Source organism: Antennarius striatus, chromosome 19 (genome assembly GCF_040054535.1).
Source record: "Antennarius striatus isolate MH-2024 chromosome 19, ASM4005453v1, whole genome shotgun sequence".
In the NCBI taxonomy this organism is placed as follows: domain Eukaryota; kingdom Metazoa; phylum Chordata; class Actinopteri; order Lophiiformes; family Antennariidae; genus Antennarius; species Antennarius striatus.
This window is the reverse complement of record NC_090794.1, coordinates 5,353,789-5,376,500: the sequence shown is the minus strand read 5'-3', so window position 1 is coordinate 5,376,500 and position 22,712 is coordinate 5,353,789. Positions and strand designations below refer to the sequence as shown.

The following is a 22,712-nucleotide window of genomic DNA, read 5'->3' as shown; positions in this document are numbered from 1 at the left end:
AGGTTTTGGACGTACAGTCCTAACAGACAAATGAAGCCGATGAGGTGGACGAGGTTGGAGGGGCGAGACTCGTCTCTCATCCACACTGTTGAGTAGGAGCAGCAAAGACGAGACAACACACAAATGGATGCCAGAATTAAAGTTGAAGCAATGATGAGTAAGAGTGGTTGCTTTGGTTTTGTTCTATTTTTGGTTTTGGTTTGTTTTTTAGTACCAGGCAGGTCCAGGAAGCTGAATGGAATTAGTTGGTTTGATGTTGCTGTTGTTGCTTAGTTTTCCAGCTGTGGGAGGACGCATTATCTTATATTTCTGTTAGAATGGAGGAGAAGAAGCAGCAGCAACAATAAGGGTCTGGTAAAAATAAATAAATAAATAAATAAAAGGAGAAGAAGAAAAAAGGCAGACAGAAAGCAGAAGAGAGGAAGCAAGGAGGTAAAGGAGAGTTAAAAGGTGGAGATGCTAAGAAGGTAACCAAAAGATTGAACGACACGATTTTACACAATAATTTTTTATATCCTTGATATTGATCTTGTTACTGTAATAACACAAATGCATTTGTTTCTGAAAGCTTCTGGTCATATTAGAAATAAAGAAAAAAATAATGCAAAAAGACGCTTCAAATGTTAAAAAATGCCACATAATAATATGACAGTAATCCATTTATGCTTTATTGATAATGACAAGGCTTTAAATATTTATGTTTTTGAATTTTCTTTACAAAAGCTTAAAATAAAAATACAAAACCTCCAAATGGCTTTTAACTTAATGACAATAACGCTTAACATTACTTCATTTCACATATCCTTGTGAGAAATGACATACAAATACTATTATTATGAAGAGAAAATGAAGTCTTAATTCCTCTAAGAATTTTCTACCAAGTTTAATTTCTTTAACCGAAGGCAGAATAGTTTTTATCTGTCAAAGAACTAAGTCCCAACTTGGGATATTTTATGCATGTCGTCCACAAGAAGAGAAAGATTAAAAGAGAGAGAAAGAAAGAGCGAGGGAAGGAGGTAGATGAGTCTTTAGCAGCCATATCACGGTGTGCTATTGTGCTATCCTACCTGATCCCCTTCAGGAATCTCCTGTATGGGAAGAGGAGGAGGAGGAGGAAGAGGAGGACACGTTCACAGGACAGAGAGAAAACACGTCAACAGCTACAGTATGGACACAGCCATGTAACACACACACACAAACTTTGACACACATGTGATTTAGCTTTATAGTGTAAAGCAGTCTTGAATCGGTTTGAGGTCAGAACCGATGGTGATCACCCTAAAAACATATTCAAGTTAAGTTGAGGGTTAAAAGTTTATCTCCAGTAAGTAGAGAATCACCAGCAGATGATATATCCACAAAAAATATCCCCCACAAAAAAATCTTACAAATATATTACTTCCTGACATTTCTTCCTTTCCAGTGGTGAAAACATCAGTGGATGCGGTTTGGATTCATGCTAAAGAGGAGGGGGCTGTTCTTCAGTCACCTCACAAATTATCTTTCGTCTCTCATTGATTGATCTGGAGTATAAAACGCTGCACTGATTTACTTTGATGCAAATTTATCCAAATTTTTTGGACATTTTACAGGTCAAAAGCAGTTCAGGTACTCTAGTAGACTCAGAAACCTTCTTTCATCATTTGTACATTACCTTCAAACAGGAGATAATGCATTACATGAGAAAAATAAGTTTAGAAGTCATTAACATTTAGAGACCTATATAAAATTTGATAAGAATAAATTTGAGGCTCTGTATTTAATTACACAGAAAAAATATGAGCTGGTGAAAGAAGAGTTGGATTGCTTACAGCAGAAAATGGGAACGTTCAAGGAAATTGGTTAAACTTTCCAGATTTTGGGAGGTAACACCCTCTTTGTGGAAACAAGCAAGACAGTTTATGGGTTACGTGGTCTCAGTGCAGAAAACATTTGGGACCAAGACAAACAGAGTAAAATAGAAACTGTCAGATAATTTTGACCGCATTTTTCCCCCGATTATACAAAATTATGACGCTTCATTTGATAGACTAACATTATGATCTAAAATGTAATGTGTAATCAATTGAGGGAAACAGAAAAAGATGAATATCTACAAATCAACACAGTAAAACCTGACTTTCTCATGAAGATTTAAAATTTAGTTTTCCAAGTTCTCACATCCCAGACATGCATCAACATTGATGCTTGTCAAAGATCTGGTTGATAAATGGGTATCATTTTGTTAATGATAACAATTAACACACACGTCACAAAGGACATGACAATAGATTTTCTTCCCCCACAGAAACCCCACAAAACTGAAATTATAACACACATGGGCTAAAATCTGAATATACTGGGCTATATATTTTCTATTATGATATTAGTGTACAACTGTGTTTTGTTTTTTTTAAACCGTTGCGGCTGCTGTCTTGAAGAGATTTTTTTAATCTCAATGAGGATTTCTCCTGGTTAAATAATAATAATAATAATAATAATAAAAGACCTTTATTGTCCCACAGTGGGGAAATTTGTGAAATAAAGGTTAAATTAAATTAAAATTTAAAAAAACCTTGGGACTTATAGTCCATTATGTCTGTGTGCTTTTCTTCTTACCAAGCCGTTTTTTTTTTAACTTTATAGAACTTTCAATTGGAAATCTATAAATGTTTTTATTTTTAAATGGTCACAGATTTTAAATTATTTGCTATTTTATCATAAGATCATAAGAAGAAGATCATAAGATATATTCTTTAATCTTTACCTATTTGTATGAACATCTATATAGTATGGTAAAAAAAAAAAAAAAGCCTAAAAACCTCAGCTGTCATATCAGGAACAAAATACAATGAATTCAAATTTTTTTCAGCTCTAACTGATCAGTTAAAGCTACCTGAGGTTTAGCATATATATCTAGCAAGCGCAAGCATTTAATTTTTTATAAGTAGACAGATGGAATTGAATGCACACTGGAGAAACAGCTTGGGAGGAAAGTGGAAACACACACCTTACAACAACTACAAGCGTAGTGGTTTGTAAGAATAAAGCTGGGGAGGATTGAACAAAACATTACACAATTCAAACATTTCACAAGTGAGTCCATGGTTATGAGAGAACAGCTTCATGAAAGAGCACAACCAAACGTACAGTGAACCGAACACTCTTGGAAAATTCAGCAGTGAAATTATGTTCAAAATAACAGAAGAAAAAAAACGGTAATGTTACTGACCTGGATCACTCCCTCCATCATGCTCACCATCTTGTTGACGATGGCTATGACCTTGTGTGTCCTCTCAGAGGGCGACATGTCAGGCCGGTAAGAAGGTGACAGAATGTAGCGGCAGGCCATGTACAGGACATAGGTGGGCGTGAGTTTGAAGTGGACAGTTGAGCTGTTGTTGTAGTTGATGATGGCAGACAGGAAGGTGTCCTCGGCTGGATTGAGAGAGACGATCACACAATGAGTTCATTTTTACCAACCTGACTCACAGAAAAGTAACCCACTGATAAAACACTGTGAAACAAATGCCTCATGACAGCTTGTTTTGCTATTGCAATAAATCAAGAGATCTCCAGACTGTTTGTCATTGCTCCTCTGCTTTCCTGCTCCAATAACAGATGTTTATGATGCCATTAGTGGTATCAGAGGCTTGAGTACATAAGGCCAGTGTCGGAGTCATTGCTGTTGTTGGTATCAGTGTGTGCCTGCACTATACCAAACACAGACTCAGGGCGCATGCTGGTGAAAGATAGCATAGAATTTGAAGAACTTTAAGCTGCACACAGCGTGGGAAACATCAGGAGTCAGAAAAACCGAGGTTTAGGGAATCAAATAAAAAATCATGGATCATTCACATGTTTTTTTTCAAGCATTTAAAGTATTTTTTTAAGTGATGGCCCAGATAATACTTTCTGCTTAACTCTACCGCAGCTTGTTGCAGGTAGTATCCAGTAGTGCTTAACAGCTAGTAGCAAGTAGCAGCAAAGTCAAGAAAAAAAGAGAATTGGGGAGGAGATAGAACATAATTTGAGAGCTCCTTTTTATTTGCTTAGAGGATGAGATCACCACCATGTGACAGGGAAGTCAAATATTTTCTTGTCATGTTATTCCATTCTTTCCAAAGTGCTACTCGACACATCCATTAGACTGCACACTGGGCCCTTGGCACTGCTGTGTTAAACACCATGCCTCCTCCTTTGGTAGTGTGATGCATCGTGCCATTAAAAACCACACATTACAGCAGCGTTGTCCCACCCCTTCTTGAAGGGACTTAGTTGCAGGACTTAGTTGCTCAATCTGTGTAAAAGAAGCTAGTGAATGAGCATGCAATATACCAGAAAATGTCTCTATAAAATGGAAAGGAGCAATCGTTTTTATTAATTCCACATGTATTTCCTCTTTGACAAGTCTCATGTCTGCCATGAAAATGCTCTGCAGGACCAGTAAATGTAATCAGCTAGTATAAACTTACTGCAAAGTCCAACTCCAGCTACAACAGCTTCAAAAGTTTAACCCCGAAATAGCTCTTTTACAAACACTCCTTAATTACTCCTTATTTAATAGGAACACCAAACTCTAAGTACCCCATTTTATCATCTTTAAACAATGCCAAATTAACTGTAATCTGGATGCAATTATGGGAAACAAAGCTTTGAGCCTATAAGTGAGAACAGCGGCCCATTATAAGTACAACACAATTTAGGAGGTGCTGCAGAGATGCAGAGACAACATCGTTCATTTTCTCTCTGTCTGTCTTTCTGTGGTCATCAGGTCTTCCTGGAACTGTAGAATTAACTATTAACTACTAGAGATGTGTCCAGTCAGCACAGTTTGAGAAAATGTGAACATTTCACTTCATTTGGCAAGAAACCTATCGTGCTACTTCTGGTAGAGCAGTTAGGTCAGCAGGGTCAGTCCAGTCAATTTAAAGACAACTTGGAGCATTCAATGTTTTCCAGTGATGGACTGTTTCACCAACACAGTGAAAAAACAACCAAGAGGCAGCAAGAGATGCATTCATACTCACAGTTTTCTCTGAACTCAATGCCGGCTGGTAGAGTCAGCTCTGTTCTGTTTGCTGATATGTCCTGAGACCTGATGACAAAAAATAATACAGTGAGAAGGGAATATAAACCTAGAGAGAAGAGATAGGACGAAGAAGAGCAAGTGAGACTTGGAGACAGGAGGGAGAATAAGAAACAGGAAAAGCTTGTCTGACCTGCCATCCTGCTGCTCTCCTCTGATCATGGGTTTGACCATTCCTCTCTCCATCTCCAGTTTTCCTGAGCTCTGCAGAGAAAGAACATCACTGCAATCTAATTTGCCCGAGATCATCCTGATTTAACAAGCACAATAATGATTATCGGGAGGTAATCACAATGGATTCATTGCAAATAGCTACATAACTCAATATTGGTTCATCCCAACAATAAAGCCCACAACAAACCTCATAGATGACAAAGATGCTGTGTATGTGTGTGTGTGTGTGTGTGTGTGTGTGTTACCTTGCTGGTAGGCAGGCCAGCTCCACCGTGGACGTCCCCGTGAAGGTCGAAAGTAGTTTCAGGTACACTCCTGCAGCAGAGACACAGACATGCAGCAGTTCAGATTTAGGAACTGTGCTCACCACAGCTGGCTTTTCATTAGTGACAACGACAAGAGCTCAGACTTAATCCAGACACACACACATGCACGCACGCACGCACGCACACACACATTTATCTAACCAATCGTCAGGGAGGAGTGGGCTAGGTCAGAGATGCAGTAAATGAATGACTCACTAATGCATCCAGACAGACAGATTGCTTTGTATACACCCTTACATAAGAGTCTAATTAGATATACAGAACCCATGCTACAGCAGCCATGTTTGCACTGGTGAACACGAGGACTGTGTGCGTGTGTGTGTGTGTGTGTGTGTCTGTGTATAGGTGTGTGCGCGCATGCACTTGCACACGCATACATGAGTATAAATGTGTTTGAGAGCAGTCGAGTTTAATAGACTGGCTTCTGCTTTTCACGCCCCGCATGAAACGAGGGCGTCAATGTCAAATAAACATATAACAAACACAACCAGAAACACAATATTTCAGTGAGAGGAGGTGCCTTAGTTCAACCAAGAATTCAAGCAGGAGCCTTGCACGAAAGATGTAAGGTGACTGATGTGATCTTAGGAACTTGAAACATGTAAGGTACGATCAAACGCCACTTCAAAATGTCTCCTTTTTGATGCTACTTGAAGTCATTTAAACAGTCACACTGACACAGAGTTGGTAGCACACTCGAACTCTCACAAAAATAGGTACAGGTTAAGAAGCACAAGTCAACTGGAAGAAGGGGGGAGAAAAAGTAAATAAAAAGGATATTTTGATCGTTGCATCGAAGATTGAAATTAATCCCATCATAGAAAAACAAATAAAATATTTAAATGAATCACCATACTGCCTTACACTCCTCTTCAGTGAAACCAAAAGCAGAACCACAAGCGGCCCTTCCCTGGTACTGAAGCATTAGCTCGGGAGATTCCAAAAGCATGTATTTTGTAGCAAAGTTAAAGAAGTATTAAAACCCATTCAAAACAACCATGGATGGTTAATCTTCTTTCAAGATTGTATTTTTTCTCTTTAGTGCTTTTCTCTCACCAATGCATATACTCCCCTGCAGCAAGAGGAGATTAAAGTTTAAGCATTCAAAGGCTGCAAGATCATCATCTATTACTACTGCCAAAAGCTGGTGCCAAATAGTTTTGATGTTAATTCAGCTCTCATGCCAAATTGAGTATAATCATTCAAACTGCATCCCTGGTTCAAATGAACGCGGCATCCTGGTAACTTTATTGAGCAGAATTGTTGGAAAGCAGTCAAGAAAACTGCAGAGATCAACATCTACAACGTCAGGCGTTTTTTTTCCCAGGCAAAAGTGACAGTGAGACGAATCAAACGACCAGAAATGTTAATGTGACTTGCACGACACCGAGCAGGAACTATTGTAATCCATTACGTTGTACCATATGTGCAGTCACACCTGTCGATGACAAATTAAATAAATACAAAATGAAGAAGTTACCCATTTGATTTCATCCTGTGTGATGTATTGGTATCATCTATGGACCAAAAGAACCTCTTAACACCTTTTCGGAAAAGCAGTGAAACAGTTTTCTGCTGTTTGCGAGCAGAAAAGTAAAAAAAAGGCAGCTTCGAGCAAATTCATAGCCAAAGAAACACTTCAGGAGGACATGTGGTGGATCTTTGAATATTTCACAAGACCAGCTTGACAAGAAAAACCAGAGTTTATCTTTTTACCTTGAAACATGTGACAGGAACAATTCAACCAAAAACAGCACAGCAGAGTAATGCTGGTTACTCACATACCTGCTCTCTCTCCCACAGAAAACCATCCATTGAGTCATTCAAGGATAATTCCGGTCAAAATCCAGATATCACTTCCAAGTGCTTGGCTCATCTCTAAGCAGCTCCTCTTATCTGATGTGTTCACTCCTTCCAACTCCTCTCAGTGTGTGAAACAACAGCGGGTAGGAGGCCACACCCAGCACCATGTTGATCAGATTAGAAGGCAGCCTGCCACTATAACCCTAGCCCTCCCATCTTCCTCGCCTTTCATTTCCCATTCTCTTCATTCAACCGACCCAAGACTTCCAATCTCCCATCCCCCTTTCCTTCCCTTCATCTTCCATGCCTTCTTTCAACTCCAAACCTCATCCTATTCCCCCTTCATCTACTATAACAGCCTCTACTTTCTTCTGTTTGTAGGGGAAAGAGTGTGTAGAGAGCTTGAGATGAAAATAGAGAGGAGAAAGGACGAATGAAGCACACACACAACTTTTTTGTTGCCCTCACCCAGACTTGTGTCGGCTCCTCATCATGGCAGCTGGTTCTCTTTTCCCTCCCTGGTCAAACATTGGGTCTACAAACTTGAAGACGTGCAAAGAACCAAATTGGAGGGTGGAGCCTGAATGCAGCACTGTGGTCTCGGTAACTCGCTGCCCATCAACAAACGTGTCAGCGTCCGGGCCGTGTGGGGTCACTGTCACCATACCTTCACTGTGCATGAGGTTGCAGTGGTGAGGCAGAATGCCTGGACCAAGCAACTGGACACAAACAATGAGAAATTACAAACTGAGTAAGAAGCAGATTGATGTTTGACAAGGGAACAGAAGTCAAACTGAAATTTGAAACAGGACTGCAACTGGTGCGGATCACGAGAACCAACCCACAAAATATTGTAAATCAATGTTTCTTTTGCAAAAGAAAAAAAGAGAGAACTGTTTCTTTTGTTTGTTTTTCAGTTTGACAGGTGATAGCTGTGAATGTTTTTATATTCTTACCTGGATGGCTCCATCCTCTGTGCAGTCTGAACCCACTTCAGTGATGCTGTGCTGAAGCCGGTACAGCTTTGGTTTATCCCTCGAATCAGACCCGTCTACACGCAGACAAATACAAGCGCCCACATTTAGGATGAGGCAAGATGGTCCTCACATCAAATACCAAACAGGAAGTGTACCTCACACATTCACGTTGTTCACGCAAAGAAGTCATATATCATTTAGCTGTGGGAGTTACATTCTTAATGCATGTGGTTGGTGATTCATTATTTATTAGTAAGCAGTACTTTAGTAAAAGCAAAGAATATTAGTTCATGAAAGAAAAAGGAGAACCACCGGTTTCTCTGGAGGAAAAAAAATCTGGGACAAATGAATGGATATCAGAAAACCCTTCTACAACCTTCTAAAAATAATTCAGAAAAAGTCAAGAGAAAACTAATATACCAAGACAACCACAAGTTCTTGGCCTTTTACATAATATGAGGTTTGAAAGGAAAAATGGCAATTTGGTTTTCCCACAGTTCACATCTGTAGGTAGAGTAGCGGCAATATAAATGCACAAGAAAAGCTGGATTTTTTTACCACTGGACAGAGTCAGGGGAGCAGTTTCTAACTGGATGTAAGTTAATTTGCTATATATCTATCTGATCATAAATTATTAATGTATTTTAAAATCACATTATTACAAAAGGTCAAACTATTCATTAAAACTGAATATACATTACATTGCATTCTCTAGCGTCTGTAACAAGGGTTATATCATTCTAGTGTAATATGCCGGACTACAAGTGCTACTCAGTGTTGATAACTTAGGGGGTGGGGTGTGGTGTTAATTCAGTATCAGGAGTCGAGGAGGGGGTGGTTCCCTGCACCTGCCATTAAATATCCCATCAGCCATTGCAACAGACACAGAGGATGTGTGGTGGGTCATTACCTTCGTGGTGCCGATAGGCGTAGTAGGCATAGTGATTCCCTCGCCCTAGGCAAACAGGCAGGCAGGCAAGTGCAGAGGTACATGGACACATGCACAAGGCCACACGCGCGCGCACGCACACACACACACACACACACACACACACACACACACACACACACACACACACACACACACACACACCATGCAATACAAAGGTGGGAAAGAAAACAAACATAGCAGAGGGTGAAAATGCAGCTAGGAGGAGATATGCAGCAATACCAGCATAACCATTAATTGTTTAGAAGCACACTATTATACAGAGACACACACGTACACACACATGCACAAAGATTCTTCTACACGAGGAATATTTCTGATGGCCTTCTACTGTAAAGCAATATCTTTTACAGTAGAAGACAAGAATAGGCTCAGATTACTCTGGACCACGCCCTCAGAAAATGTTTGTTTCTGTTTGGTTTTAGTTTGTCCTCTGAACTGTTTGATGATGTGACACTGCACAGTTCTCAAATAAATAGCTGGTTAACTAGTAAGATAGTAGAGACTCTAGGATAACAACAAAAATGTCACATTTTCATGAGTTGTTGTGCAACTTAGATTTTTATGTGGCATAGTAATGTATTAATAGCAAAAAAGAGGCAAATAATACAACGACTTTGTGATTGTCTGACATTTAGCTAATTTTCTATGCCTAGTATAGTTTTGTCAGTTACTCCTTTAAAAGACCTGGATCTGACAAGCATGTAGATCAAGAAATCTCATAGGTTCCTCAGTAGATTTTAACAGACTGAGAATCACACTATGCTTAGCAGCTGAACTGATCTAAACTGGCTTCAAAAGCAAAGAATCAAACACACATACACTGAAAACTTACTTACTTTCTTTTTTTCACACACTGACAGACCAAGCATCTAATATTTAATTATGAGCCACCAAATCATCTCACATCCAGTTTTAAGGGTTTTCCCATCAATCTGACATGGAATGAATAGATGTGTGTTAGTATGTTCCTGAACCACAACCACTGGTTCCCAAACACCATTTCAGCAGCAGTTCAAACTGGTTTGAGGCAGAGAAGAGTTCATGTTCCCATCAGGCAAAATAAGTTAATGGCATGAAGCATAAGACAAGCAGTAAGAAAGCTAAAGAAAGAGGGATCAGTGGTAAGTAACGAGCTGTTAGGGCTGGATAATGTCAATGTTCACAAAAAGGTTAAGTGCATTTCTTCAAACACTCTTAAAAAGTATTGAGTGTTTCTTAGTATCACAATGACATCACCATACTGGGATTTTTTTAAACTGCATTCCAAGGAGTTGCTGTAATGACTTACCTTTTGTCATACTCCAGGGCCCTCAACCTGCCCAATCTACTTCTAATCAAGATATGGATTCAACACAAAACTCTTATAATGATAATTCTAACTCCAGGGTTCTGTCATTTTCAGCTTAGAATGCATGAAACTAGCTCACTGCATTAACACTGCTTCTGGGGCAAGATTTGGTGAGGACACTGAAACTGTCAGTGGAGTGTTAATAGAGACATTTCAGTATTTTATGCTAATATTAACCCTTATGAAGTCTTCATGGAAGTTGCTGTGTAACAAAACAACCCCCTTACAACCTATGCAAATATAAATAAATGAACTTATAGAAACTCCTACATAAATAATGCATTGACTGCATGTTTTTTTTTGTGTTTTTTGATGTTACAGAAAAATCAGGATCTGGATGTAGCTGCAATGCAGCTATCACTAATATAGACTCATCCTGATATTTTACAGGGGTTTCCACACACTGAGGAAATCCTCTGCTGGCAGACAGAACAACCACAGAACAGCTGGATCCAATAATATCAACATATAATTAACTCACCTTAGTGAGGAGAGGAAGATTGCCTGACCTGGACGTGTAGTTTAAATATAGTTCTGGGCACTATCTCGTCATGTAAGTAGTGCTCATCAGAGCACCAGCTGCTCCCGCTTCTACTAGAAGCTAACATTATGGTATTATTTGGATATTTGTGTGTGTTGAGGTTCTACCTGGGCTCAGCTCCACCAGGTAAGGCAGTTTCTCTGGCGGCAGTGAGCTGCTACCATCCTTCCCTCGCAGACCCTTGTCCTCCACTTTTCTTCCCTTCCTCCCCTGGTAGTCAGGAGGTCTCTTCTTCAGCTGGAACACCAGCGCTCCTGACACGCACAAACATTATTACGTAATTCCATTGAAACATCTTTTTACAAAAAATTCTCTACATCTCATTGGCAGCCAGTGAGTTAACAGAGGACATTACATATAAAAAAAGGTATGGTAAGCAGATAAATTAAAGTTGTAATGGCTGTTTGCGAACAGAAGGTGGCAGTCACAACAAAGAAAAAAAAGCCTGAGGGAAGCGCTTCATAATATTGACAAGTATTCTTGGCGTTTGAGTGTGCAAGAATGCTTCTGTTTGCATTACCTCTGTCAGCAGGCCAATCTCTGAAGATCTGGAGTGGACATTCGGCATCATCAAGAATCACCTCCTTGCTGGACTTATCATCTTGCTGTTCAGAAAACAGGGGAAAAAATATGTCAATGTGTCTAGGGGACAATATGGTTTAAAGGTTAAGACTGTCGCTTTTTGACTTTATTGTTGCATACCATTCTTTTGCTGTGGTAAACTACGTAATATATTAACCATAGGTTTACCTCTGTAATAATGTTATTCTGTTCTCACACTGAGATATAATATAAATATTGCTCTTCGTTGCATTTCTTTTCGGACCCTAACTGATGCCCCGTACATTGTCATCCTTTTCTGTCACATCTGCTAAAGTCTCTCCCCTCCCCCCCAACATACAAACACACTAGCTATTCTCCTGCAAGCTAGTCTACTGTGTAGAGACCATGTCAGCATGATCAGCTACATGTTCACTAAGCTAATGGACTTCCCCCGTCCTTTGGTCTCATCAGCAAATTGCTACTGACTATCAAATGTGTGTGTGTGTGTGGGGGGGGGGGGCTGTGTGTGTATGGTTGTTCCCTAGAGAATCTTCCAATGAATTGGGAGCAGCAGTTATTTCATACGATTTGATGTCACTAGAGTCCATCTGAGGATAGATGTGGGAGAGGCTTTGGGGAGGGTAGGCAAGTTAACCATTACACACACGCGCGCGCACACACGCACGCACGCACGCACACACACACACACACACACACACACACACACACAAAGTGACAGTCATTTGCAGCAGCTACAACACTTGGTCTGAAAGTGAATAAAATGCATTTTTCAAAATTTACTGTATTCAGTACCAAGTAGCATTGTGTTTAAATGTGTTAGTTTGTGGAAGGGTGTGCATTCAAGCATGAGTTCTTGTGTGTGTGACCATGACCTTAGTTGTCCTCTCAAAATGATGATGGGTTCTTACTGATGAGATACAAAAATAAGTGTTTCATGGAGAACTGGGAGGATGCATGCACCGGGCAGAGGGGTGTGGTCAAGTGTTCTCAGCGTGATGGGATATCTTTTAGAATGACATCAAATGCTGCTGGGTGGCAAGATAGTTATGGTTACCCGGGCAATGCAGTATTCTCTGGGATTCTCCTTCTCCAGCCCATACTTCTCCAGCGCCTCCACCACGGCAAAGTCGGCCGTGTCTCGTGTGGAGAGCAGGATGGTTTTATAGGGGATGTTCGGCTTTAGACTGTCAGCATATATCCGCAAAGTGCCTCCTGTGACAGAAACACACACATTTTGTTGTTCACTGAAGAGCTTCAAGAGCAGAAAACATTAGCAGATTCATAAGTTCATAAGAAAATAAAAAGACAACACAAAAATTTGCCTCTGTAGCAGGGATAATGACAAGTTTGAGGAAGATAGGAAAGATTGCACTTGACCGTTATAGAAACATGGACCCAAGGTTACGTAGGATATTGGTGTGGCCATGATTAAAACAAAACCACTAAATGGATTAACTGCAGTGCTAATACACAAGGAGTGCAATTTCATCTGGAGGCACAGGGAACTGTGACTGCGAGAAATGATCACCTTCTGAAAACACACAAGGGATTCTTTAACAAAGCAAACAGGCTTTGGAGAAGCATTATTTAAAGTGAGCTTGTTTAAAATAGTGCTTTCTGTTGTCAGAGCGTCAATGTGTGACCACAGGCCACCCTGTCCTCCTGCATCTCCTGCATGTGGACAGTGGCTATTGCTGTTTTTAGAGTCGGTTCAGCGGTCCATCTGCTAGAGTGATTGGGGAATGAATCACAAACAACAAGTCAGTGCGTTTGTGTCATTTAGTCACACATATGTCTTTCTGTGTTTGCACACATGTCAGCGTGAGACAGTCGATGGCATATGGCCGTCTGAGGACCAGCTGATGTAAATATGATGTCATGTATGCATGTTTGATTTTGGTTGTTAGCTCAGATGGCAGATTTTCAAATTTAGTTCCTTCAATTGTCACACTGGATCAGAATTTCATCTCCTACTGCTATAGATAGATCACATCTCAATATCAATTGCTGCCAACAAAGCAGGCAACCTCTGGATATAAACCTCAAGATGGAAACCACAATAAATGTACTTAAAGTGGAGGTAAAAACCAGGCAAGTCCATCAGACCCAAGGGTCAAATTAATCTATTAAACTTCTGTTCATCTTAGACTGCTTACAGGTCTTTCTCAAGTTCTTGACATCCACTATACAGTATGTTTTTTATTCAAGCAGCTGCTTCTGCCAGAAAGGTCTGATCAGTGGAGTACTACATAAATTATAAAAATCGCGCAAGTTCTTCAGTACTGCTTAGATTACAGGCCTTCCTGTCTGTGCTACAGAGGTCAGAGTGTTGTAATCATCAGATGTTAGAAAAAAAAGTGTTTAATTACCTGAGTCAGGCCTGCCATCACTGCTCATGAACTCTTGCATGCGTTTCTCTAATTTCTGCTGGCGTCTCCTCTTCATCACCACCTCTGGGTTGGAGATTGTCCTGGTGAAGCTGGTCTCTGGCATATCTTTGTAGACCTCTGCTGCCAGGCGATTGTTTTCCCTGAACCGCAAAACATGGACACAACTGATAAAGAAGACACAATGGGAGTGGGAAACCATGATGGAAAAGAGTGGAACGGAAAGGTCACATTCAAAATCTCTAGCGTTTCCTCTCCTGGAGCCTTCTGTGCCGTCACGGGCATGAAAAAAGATGCTCCCCCAGGAGAGAGGATGTAAGGGCAGGACAAGATGGGTGACTTTGCACAACTGTGTATTACCCGTCCTCCCTACTGAGGGCTTGCTCATCTCCATCAGGGATTCTGGCGGACTCCTTCTCCCTCTTCTTTTCCTTCTTCTTCTCCTTTTTGGACAAAGTCCTCTTGAAATTCTGGATCACTCCATCCTTTTCCTTTTCTGGCCCGTTACTCTGGCTCTTCTGGTTGAAAGGGGAGGAGAAGTGAACAAGGAACTTTAAAAGGACAATAAGAGAAAGGGTGATGCAGTTTGTAATGAAATGATTTATTCCTTTCTGATTGACAGAAATGAATAAAATAAAAAGACGATCAAGGACAAATGCTCTTCAGACAAGTGCATCTGATCAATACTAGCCTTAAGAAGGTTTTTCATTTAGACGTAGACTTGATTTAACCACTTCTACTTCGATTAGTCATGTCCTACATACAAATGAAGACTTTTTGATGCACTGTAGATCAAAATTGGAAAAAAATGTATCAGTTAGGTGGGACACAGATGTTTCTTCTATTAGGTTGAAGCAGATTGACCGCAACTTCTGACATTACACAGACTGGACTGGAAGTTTTCACAGCAGAAAAATAACAGATGTGAATGGATCATATCTCCTATCACTGATGAATGTCAGAATGGATGGATGGATGGATGGATGAAAAGACAACAGATAGATGGATGGCATCGGCAAACTGACACGTTTGACTGTAAACAAACAGACAGAGCAGCTAACCTTGGGGAGGACGTCGTTCTCATTCTTCAGGACAAAACGTCCTTCTCTATCATCTTTGTTCCAGTTCAGCTGAACAACAAGAGGCTTCTCATCCAGGTCCAACTGTCGCTCTTCTAACATACATCCAGATAAACACACACACATGCACAGACAATTTTGTGAAATTTGTGAAGACTATTTCAACGTTGTCATGTGGGTCATTGCTTCTCCCTGAGCGGAACTCACCACCACTGACGTGGACCTCATACAAAGAGTATTTTGGCGAGGAGAGCATCCTCATGTCTGGTCTGAACTTCTCAGCTAACGTCTCAATGACATCTTGTGTTGTTGCTGTGCTGGACACTCTGATACACTTGGTGGCAAAGTTACCAGCAACCCGGTCCTGGAAGTAGAACCGCATCACTCCATGGAACTCTAAGTCCTGGAAGAGATAAAATGAGACAGAGTCAATAATCTGTTAGATACTGTAAACAGGATGTGTGGGTTTTTCAGAAATTAAGACCAAACTCATTGTTTTAATATTTACGTGCAAGCTCTAACACACTTGCAAATATGTTTGTCATTACATTTTTTTAAAAGTCTAATGCTGCTTTTTACATGCCTACATGCTCCTGTAGTCATAGTTTCTGTGACTACAGGACTATAGAGCAAAGTCAGTGTTCAACACCTTTGGCTGACACGGGAGTAAAAAAGCACCGCTGGCTGAGGCCCCGTCCACAATGAAAGATTTTTTGAAAGCGCGACTTTTTTGTTGCGTTTTCGCCTTCCGTCCACACAACAACGCAGATATCCGGAACGAAAACGCAACTTTTTAAAAACGCTGGCCGAAGTGGAATTTTTTTTTAAACGCTGTGTCTGCGTTGTCATGTGGACGGTGTATCCGCAACTTTTTAAAAACGCTGACATCTTGCCTGCGACGAAAACCTCTGTGACGTCCTATTTATGGGCCCGTGTTGTGACAATAAAACACGGATGATTCCTATTGGATAAAATTTGACTCAATACTGCGACAACATGGTTTGGCAAGCATATAGCAGTCTTCGAAAAAGCACTGCTGCGTTTACGTGTGCACGGAGATTTTTTTGAAAACGCTGTCGTGTGGACGCGAATCGTTTTCGATGAGTTTTTTAAAAGTTGCTTTTTTCAAAAAAATCCGTCATCGTGTGGACGGGGCCTCAGATTCAGCAGGTTGTTCATTGGTCTGCCAGTCATGATAACCTTTGTGCACTATAATTGCCGTCAAGGAAAACACACAACAACAAGAGGCGGTGCCCTGAAATTGTAAAATAATTTATGATACATTTTTAAAACTTTTACTGAAAAAGGCCAACATGTTCCTTGTAAATGTGAAAAAAGGCCAACAAAATACAATCAGTGGTGGGACGGTGACAGAACTAGTGTGTGTGTGTGTGTGTGTGTGTGTGTGTGTGTGTGTGTGTGTGTGTGTGTGTGTGTGTGTGTGTGTGTGTGTGTGTGTGTGTGTGTGTGTGTGTGTGTGTGTGTGTGTGTTAAGAGTCTGGTCCATGTATTGTTGAGACTGACGAGTGCTGGCAGGATGATTTGAGACAAAGATTTATACCAGGTTTAATGGCTCAATGCTACAGCATCCTACACATATTAAAGTTTGCTTCCAGTCTCTCTCCTGCACACAAAGATGAGGAGATGGTCTGACAGAACACTTGAAGACAATATGGAGAGAAAGTAGGAAAACGGGAGCAATCATCTCTCCATATCTTTCCCACACTTTGTGTCACCCCTCCTGCACATGCTTGATAACACAGTGGAAAAAGCGGGGCATAGTTTCGATAGATGAGGGTGGAGCCAGGAATGATTGTGTCCTGTGTGTGAGTCGCGATTTACTGCTGGAATGTGGGTCATTGAGGGTTGTGATTTTCAAGCTTGCGTAAGCACATTGGTAACTGTTACTGTGGTGACTCTAGTCCACTTGGTGTTAAACAAAGCCCAGCGAAGAGCCAGCAGTGGATAATTAACTCGCTGGTGCTATAAGGAGGAATGAACAGGTACAACCACATGTAATTCTGATCCAGCACAGCAGTCAATAACAAAACAATTTTATATCACGGCAAAAAAAATACACAACATTCATTTGATCATGTCGAACAGCTTCGAGCAGCACAGACTGGCAGCAAATGCTAACGCTAATTTAACAGGATGTCATCAAGCACCATCAGACCCGCAACACGCTGCCTGTAAAATACACGTCACATGTTTCTTAGTGGTAGAAGCTGAGTTTCGTTGAAAGTATTTGATGTTGAACTATTTCTGTCAGCGCGTCAAGACAAACTGAAATATGTGCACACCTTCGCCCGAGGGTAATTAAGTTTTGTCATATTACACTTACATGGGGGGGGGGACAGAGAGAGAGCTTGTGACACTTCTGAAACAAGTCTAGTTATGACTGACACACACACACACACACACACACACACACACACACACACACACACACAAGATAGCTGTTATCAGTTAGATAAACAACCTGATGGAGACCAGGAGGAAGAGAGTGTGTGTGAAACTGGTGGCGACGCGCTATATCTTTTAGAAGTAAAACAATCATGTATTTTTGCCAACACTGGTGTCTGCCAATAACAGCTTCAGACATTTACTCATCGATAGCCCCCACACATGTCTTTAATCCAAGATAGTCAGTGAAATAGCCTGGCTACCATCTGCAAACATTAGCCTAAAGGTCCAGTGTGAATTTACCAGCATTTAGCCATGAGGCAGCAGACCGACCAAATGAACACACAAAGTCTCCCATAAGTAAAAACCATGAGAGGTCCTGTTTAGGGTTTGTGTGTTTTTTAAATTCAAGCTATTATTGAAACATGGCATTGCAAATATGGACAGCACATCAGACCTAAAGATGGAATCTTTTCAGTGTAATGACAAATGTTGACCTGGAACACACACCTAAATGCTGCAGCTTTCAGATTTACTTCCCGGGTGTCTGAACCATGGATTATACACTGCAGTACATTTACAATGTGACTTGCTTGCAAGTTTTCTCTCAAACAGCAAAAATTTATGAAATACTCAGCTAGACCTTATGATAATTTAATGCAGTGTCAAAATTATTTGAAGCTTTTACCTCAATTCCAATGTTTAGCTTATTCTGTTTATCTAAAACACTCCTTGCATTAACACCACAAATACAGCATTTTAATTCTACACTTAAGCAGTTCATCCATAGAAGTGCATGACATTGCATATGCCTCCAATTAAAGCCGGCTGACGCATCACGCTCTCTGTCTAACATATGAGAGTCAAAGGCCTCCAAGGAGAAAGGTTAAAGGTCAGGCCTGTGTTCCTATGGTACAAATGAGTTAAATTCACTTTCTGAACTCACATACATTCATACCATAGAAGAAGTTAGTGGCACATCCTCTCTAAATGACCACCACAGAATGAGATCACAGTACCAACTCAACAAATCTACAATGGAGGAGTGGAGCAACAGTTTCCAGTTCAGGTCCCTTCTACATACCGCATCTAGGGACATACTGTATGTTTAATACAGAGAGGAAAAAGCCTGATGGAAGCTGCAATGAAAAAAGTATGAAATATTAAAGCGCAGACAAGACAAATGTACAGAGTTGCCTGAGGAGGAGTACTGAGCTCAGAACACATTTTGTGGTATAACCTTTCTGATGTTTGTCTTCTGCTCTGTGTTCCCTCTTCAGAAGACATGCTTTCACTATCTAAATGCAAGTTGTTTTATTTATACCATCCAAACTGACTGGTATTTGGGATCAAGGATTTCAAATCACGCAATCTCACATACTGAAATAATGTTACCATCCTAAAAGCAGGACATATACATGGGTCTAACATCCACTACATTCAGCTCATTTAGAATCCTAATTTAACATTGTTATAAGTTTTAAGATATGGTCCTGCTGATAAGTCAACACTTAATAGCTACCATCATAATCTCCAAACGCCACCAGTCTCTCTCACTGTCATCAATCTTTCAAATCTCTAGCACTGGTCCTTCAAAGCCATTTTTAAACCCTGTGTGTGTCTGTGTGCCTGTGTGGAGAAAGTGTTATCAGGTGCTAAGGAAACTAACCAGAGCACCATCTCCAAGCACATAAACCTTCAATGTGATGTTTCTGTGCTGAGCCTCAGAATAGCTGCATGTTCTGGTAAGAATGAAACCAAGATGCATACCATTGAAAAGTGGGTTAGACACAAATGCAATAACCTGTCCATGTTTTAAGTGAAATTTAACAAAGCGCAAATCAAAATGTCAAGTTAGGGAAATATATCATTCAAAACATTTAAAGTATTTAAATATTTGTAACATCTACAAACTAAGTTTTTTCGTCCACTCAACACTTTGAAAATGCATGACACTTTTGATGGCAGTAGGAGATCCATTACTACAAATATCTTCTAATATGTGTAAATGCAGTGCTTGAGGTCCAAGCCTGCTGTGTACATGATAAAACCATGTCGTGAGGTTCCAGTTTTAACAATACTGCATTCCTGCTATTGCTGAGATGAAAAACTGTGAAATCAAAACGTCTCTTTCGCAGCTGTATAATCCAGCCATGCTATGACAAACATCAAGTGAACATAAGAGCTATTTCTTTACTTTTGGAGGGCAAAGACTGACAGGAAATGAGGGAACACAGAGACATGCAGCAAAGATTCCCTGCTGTAATTGAACCATGGATGGTTTTTAGGGTACATATTAACCACTAAGCCTCAGGACGGCCCAGCTAACAGTCACTTTAAACTCCAACATAACCTAATTAGCCCCTGGAGGCATAAAAATTTCATACTGACCAGCAACTGATCACACCATTACTTTCCATCCTCGTTTAACCACTTCTGAGATGGAAAATGGGAAAGTTGTTGATCTTGCATAACAACACATGGACTTAGCCACACTAGGATTGACACAGTGTATTTTTTTTATTGTTATAAATCTACAACTCAAAAGCAGTGACTGGTTTCAGCTGGCTTTGTGTTCTAGCTTAAGCTAGAATGTGAACTAAAAGACAAAAACTAGTCATCAAAATATCACTAAATGTTCCTATTACGTGTGGCCCATAGGCTAAGGAAACTTTCATTCTTTAATACAACCCCAAACAAGTTAATTGGATGAAGTGTGGCTCAGTTTGGATGGTTTCAAGCTGACCTGATGCTTTGACCACAGCTCTCTTTCTCACCCTTATGTGTAAATAACCATAGTTTATTACAACACTGTGGTTTCTCTAGCACTGGTAGTGCTGGTTGGTGTTTAATTAAAGACAAAACTGGCAGAGCAAAAAAACTTTAATTTTATTTTGGTGATTTAAAGAGAAGGGAGGAATTCCTTGTGGATGACAGCTGGGAATGAGAATAAAATCCAGCTGCTGTGCGTCATTTCAGTCTCCTCCACACGCACACATACATGAGCATAAGCCTAATAAAATGAACCGAGTTCCTGAGTCAATATTGTTGCAGCCCCACCTGCAGTAACACAGGGGGATTCCTCTCTAAGCCAGTGGTTAAGGTCAGGTTTTTCACCCAGATGTGGGGATGGGGAGACTCCTCCCACGTTATATCTTAGCAGAGAGCAGAGACATTTCAAAGACATAAGACAGTCCAAGACAGAGAGAGAAGAGAGGGGGGAGATGGGTAAGGACAGAGGATCTCATTATGTGAGGTAGGACAATTACTTTCATCTAGCTTTAAACTGCCAACACATGCTCCATTAAAGCAGGTTATCCACAACACCAAATATCCCAGCACCACATTCAGATTTGTGGCCGAAGACTGAACTCCATATCCTGTGGAATGAACAGAGGGGAATCTATAATCTAAGGGCAAAGATGCAGGGATAAAAAATGAATTATAGTATGGTGTAATTATGGTGAATCATACTTGCTATAAAAGGTTTTTAATACAATGCAGATCTTACAAAATACCTGACATTTTACAAGACTGTTCTTATGTTTGTTTGACAATTAGGCGCCCTACTGACCATGGGAATGAAAACATGGCGTGATACAAAAACACCATCAACCAATGAATGAACACTCAAGTTGACAATATTCTTTTTTAATCGCAAAGTGTGGAGGATGAGCCTAAATATCTCACAGAATAGAATAAAATGAATAATACAGTACAATGAAACCTTGAGCTGTTGCTGACTACAGACCTTTAACCGTCGATGTGGAGATGCATCTTTAGAAAGACATCTACAATCATAATATGGCTAGTTACTATCTACCCAAACAGGGGAAGCAAATAAAATACTGCACTTAAATAATACAAGAAAAGAGTCCATTCATGTAATTGCACCCAATTAGTTCACGTCAGTATTGAATTTAGGTCAAAATCTGATACGGTGACAGCAGCAATCTGGAATGCAGATTTGTTTCACTAATGCAATCCCTCCTAAACCACCAGTACGAACACAGGGAGGCCACCGGAGCCTTTTGTCTGAAATGAATGAAGATACTCCCAGCACAGATTTCCTGTGTGGCTGCAAAGAAAAGCCTCTTTGTTTCAGGTGAGTTTCTGCTTCAGTATTGAGATGTCCAGCCGCCACCCCCATCCACTCAGCTCTCCCAGCCATTCTGACAAGAGTGACGCATTATTAGACAGCATGCTATAAATTGCCTGAAACTAGTGGTGACACCCAGCCACAAATCAGACCTGCTCACGGCCACAGCACCTCCATGAACAACCAACAAGGATCAAGGCTGACGGATAACTGCATGGCCAGTGGAGGGAAATCACTATGTGTGTGTCTGTGGTAACTGCCCTCCACAAGGCCATTAAGTGATGAGCTTGTGTCCAGCCTCTAAAACACATCCAGACAGACATAGAGTAAACATAAACTAGACATGATGTATAAGCAACATGTAAGAGAACCTGACTTCAAGTGTTGTTTAAGATGTCTCTTACACATACGTCCACATTTACCCACGTCAGCTCCATCTGACAGTCCAAAAGCATAACAATGTTCAGTTTAGAGTGAACAAATGTATTGTACTATGTACCAAAAATAAAGCTTCAGATGGAATCTTGTCCATCTTTGAGTTGTGTCTGGATGCACACAGACAAAAGCAAGTTAATAAGTGGGGGCCCAGGCTGCTGACCATGACAAAAAAGCCATTGTCCTCAAAAGAAGATAGCTTGTTCTGATAGATAGATGTTAAGATACAATACCAACCAACCCGCTTCTCCAACTGTGATATGCAGGAAAGCATACAAGACAGGGAAACACTGAGTTAAATTTGCATTTGCAAAACATTCTTCCTGCAGTTGTAAATACAGGGATCAATATTTGAGAAGAGGAATTATTAATTTCCTTTGGCTTGCTCAAGTCTAAATGGAATAAATGTTTGCCAGGATAACAAAACAAAAATAGCATTTTTATTTGTATCAGTGTGATTCCACAGAAAATGCTGCAAGAGAAATTAATTGCATAAAGAGAGGGAGTATTTTCTTTTGTTCCTTTCAAATGATAATCTTCACTCCCATGACAT

The 22,712-nt window shown here is 40.4% G+C and overlaps 1 protein-coding gene across 14 annotated transcripts in view; it reads right to left on the bottom strand.

Moving 5' to 3' along the window:
* afdna (afadin, adherens junction formation factor a) overlaps nucleotides 1–22,712 on the bottom strand; it is a 67,333-nt gene that overhangs the window by 32,079 nt on the left and 12,542 nt on the right. For 6 of the 14 annotated variants that reach the window (XR_011038994.1, XM_068343226.1, XM_068343232.1 and 3 more), the window contains exons 2-16: nucleotides 15,427–15,622; nucleotides 15,202–15,314; nucleotides 14,501–14,658; nucleotides 14,123–14,283; nucleotides 12,808–12,965; nucleotides 11,710–11,794; nucleotides 11,297–11,443; nucleotides 9,259–9,303; nucleotides 8,328–8,422; nucleotides 7,840–8,090; nucleotides 5,488–5,557; nucleotides 5,202–5,272; nucleotides 5,010–5,077; nucleotides 3,212–3,417; nucleotides 1,068–1,088 (exon numbers count right to left, since the gene is read on the bottom strand). Coding sequence is in view for 13 of the 14 variants with exons in the window: in XM_068343226.1 (XP_068199327.1) it covers nucleotides 1,068–1,088; nucleotides 3,212–3,417; nucleotides 5,010–5,077; nucleotides 5,202–5,272; nucleotides 5,488–5,557; nucleotides 7,840–8,090; nucleotides 8,328–8,422; nucleotides 9,259–9,303; nucleotides 11,297–11,443; nucleotides 11,710–11,794; nucleotides 12,808–12,965; nucleotides 14,123–14,283; nucleotides 14,501–14,658; nucleotides 15,202–15,314; nucleotides 15,427–15,622 (1,845 nt within the window). In the remaining variant the exon portion in view is untranslated. The remainder of the gene's footprint in view (nucleotides 1–1,067; nucleotides 1,089–3,211; nucleotides 3,418–5,009; nucleotides 5,078–5,201; nucleotides 5,273–5,487; nucleotides 5,558–7,839; nucleotides 8,091–8,327; nucleotides 8,423–9,258; nucleotides 9,304–11,296; nucleotides 11,444–11,709; nucleotides 11,795–12,807; nucleotides 12,966–14,122; nucleotides 14,284–14,500; nucleotides 14,659–15,201; nucleotides 15,315–15,426; nucleotides 15,623–22,712) is intronic. The other 8 variants (XM_068343227.1, XM_068343228.1, XM_068343229.1 and 5 more) reach the window with 8 other exon arrangements.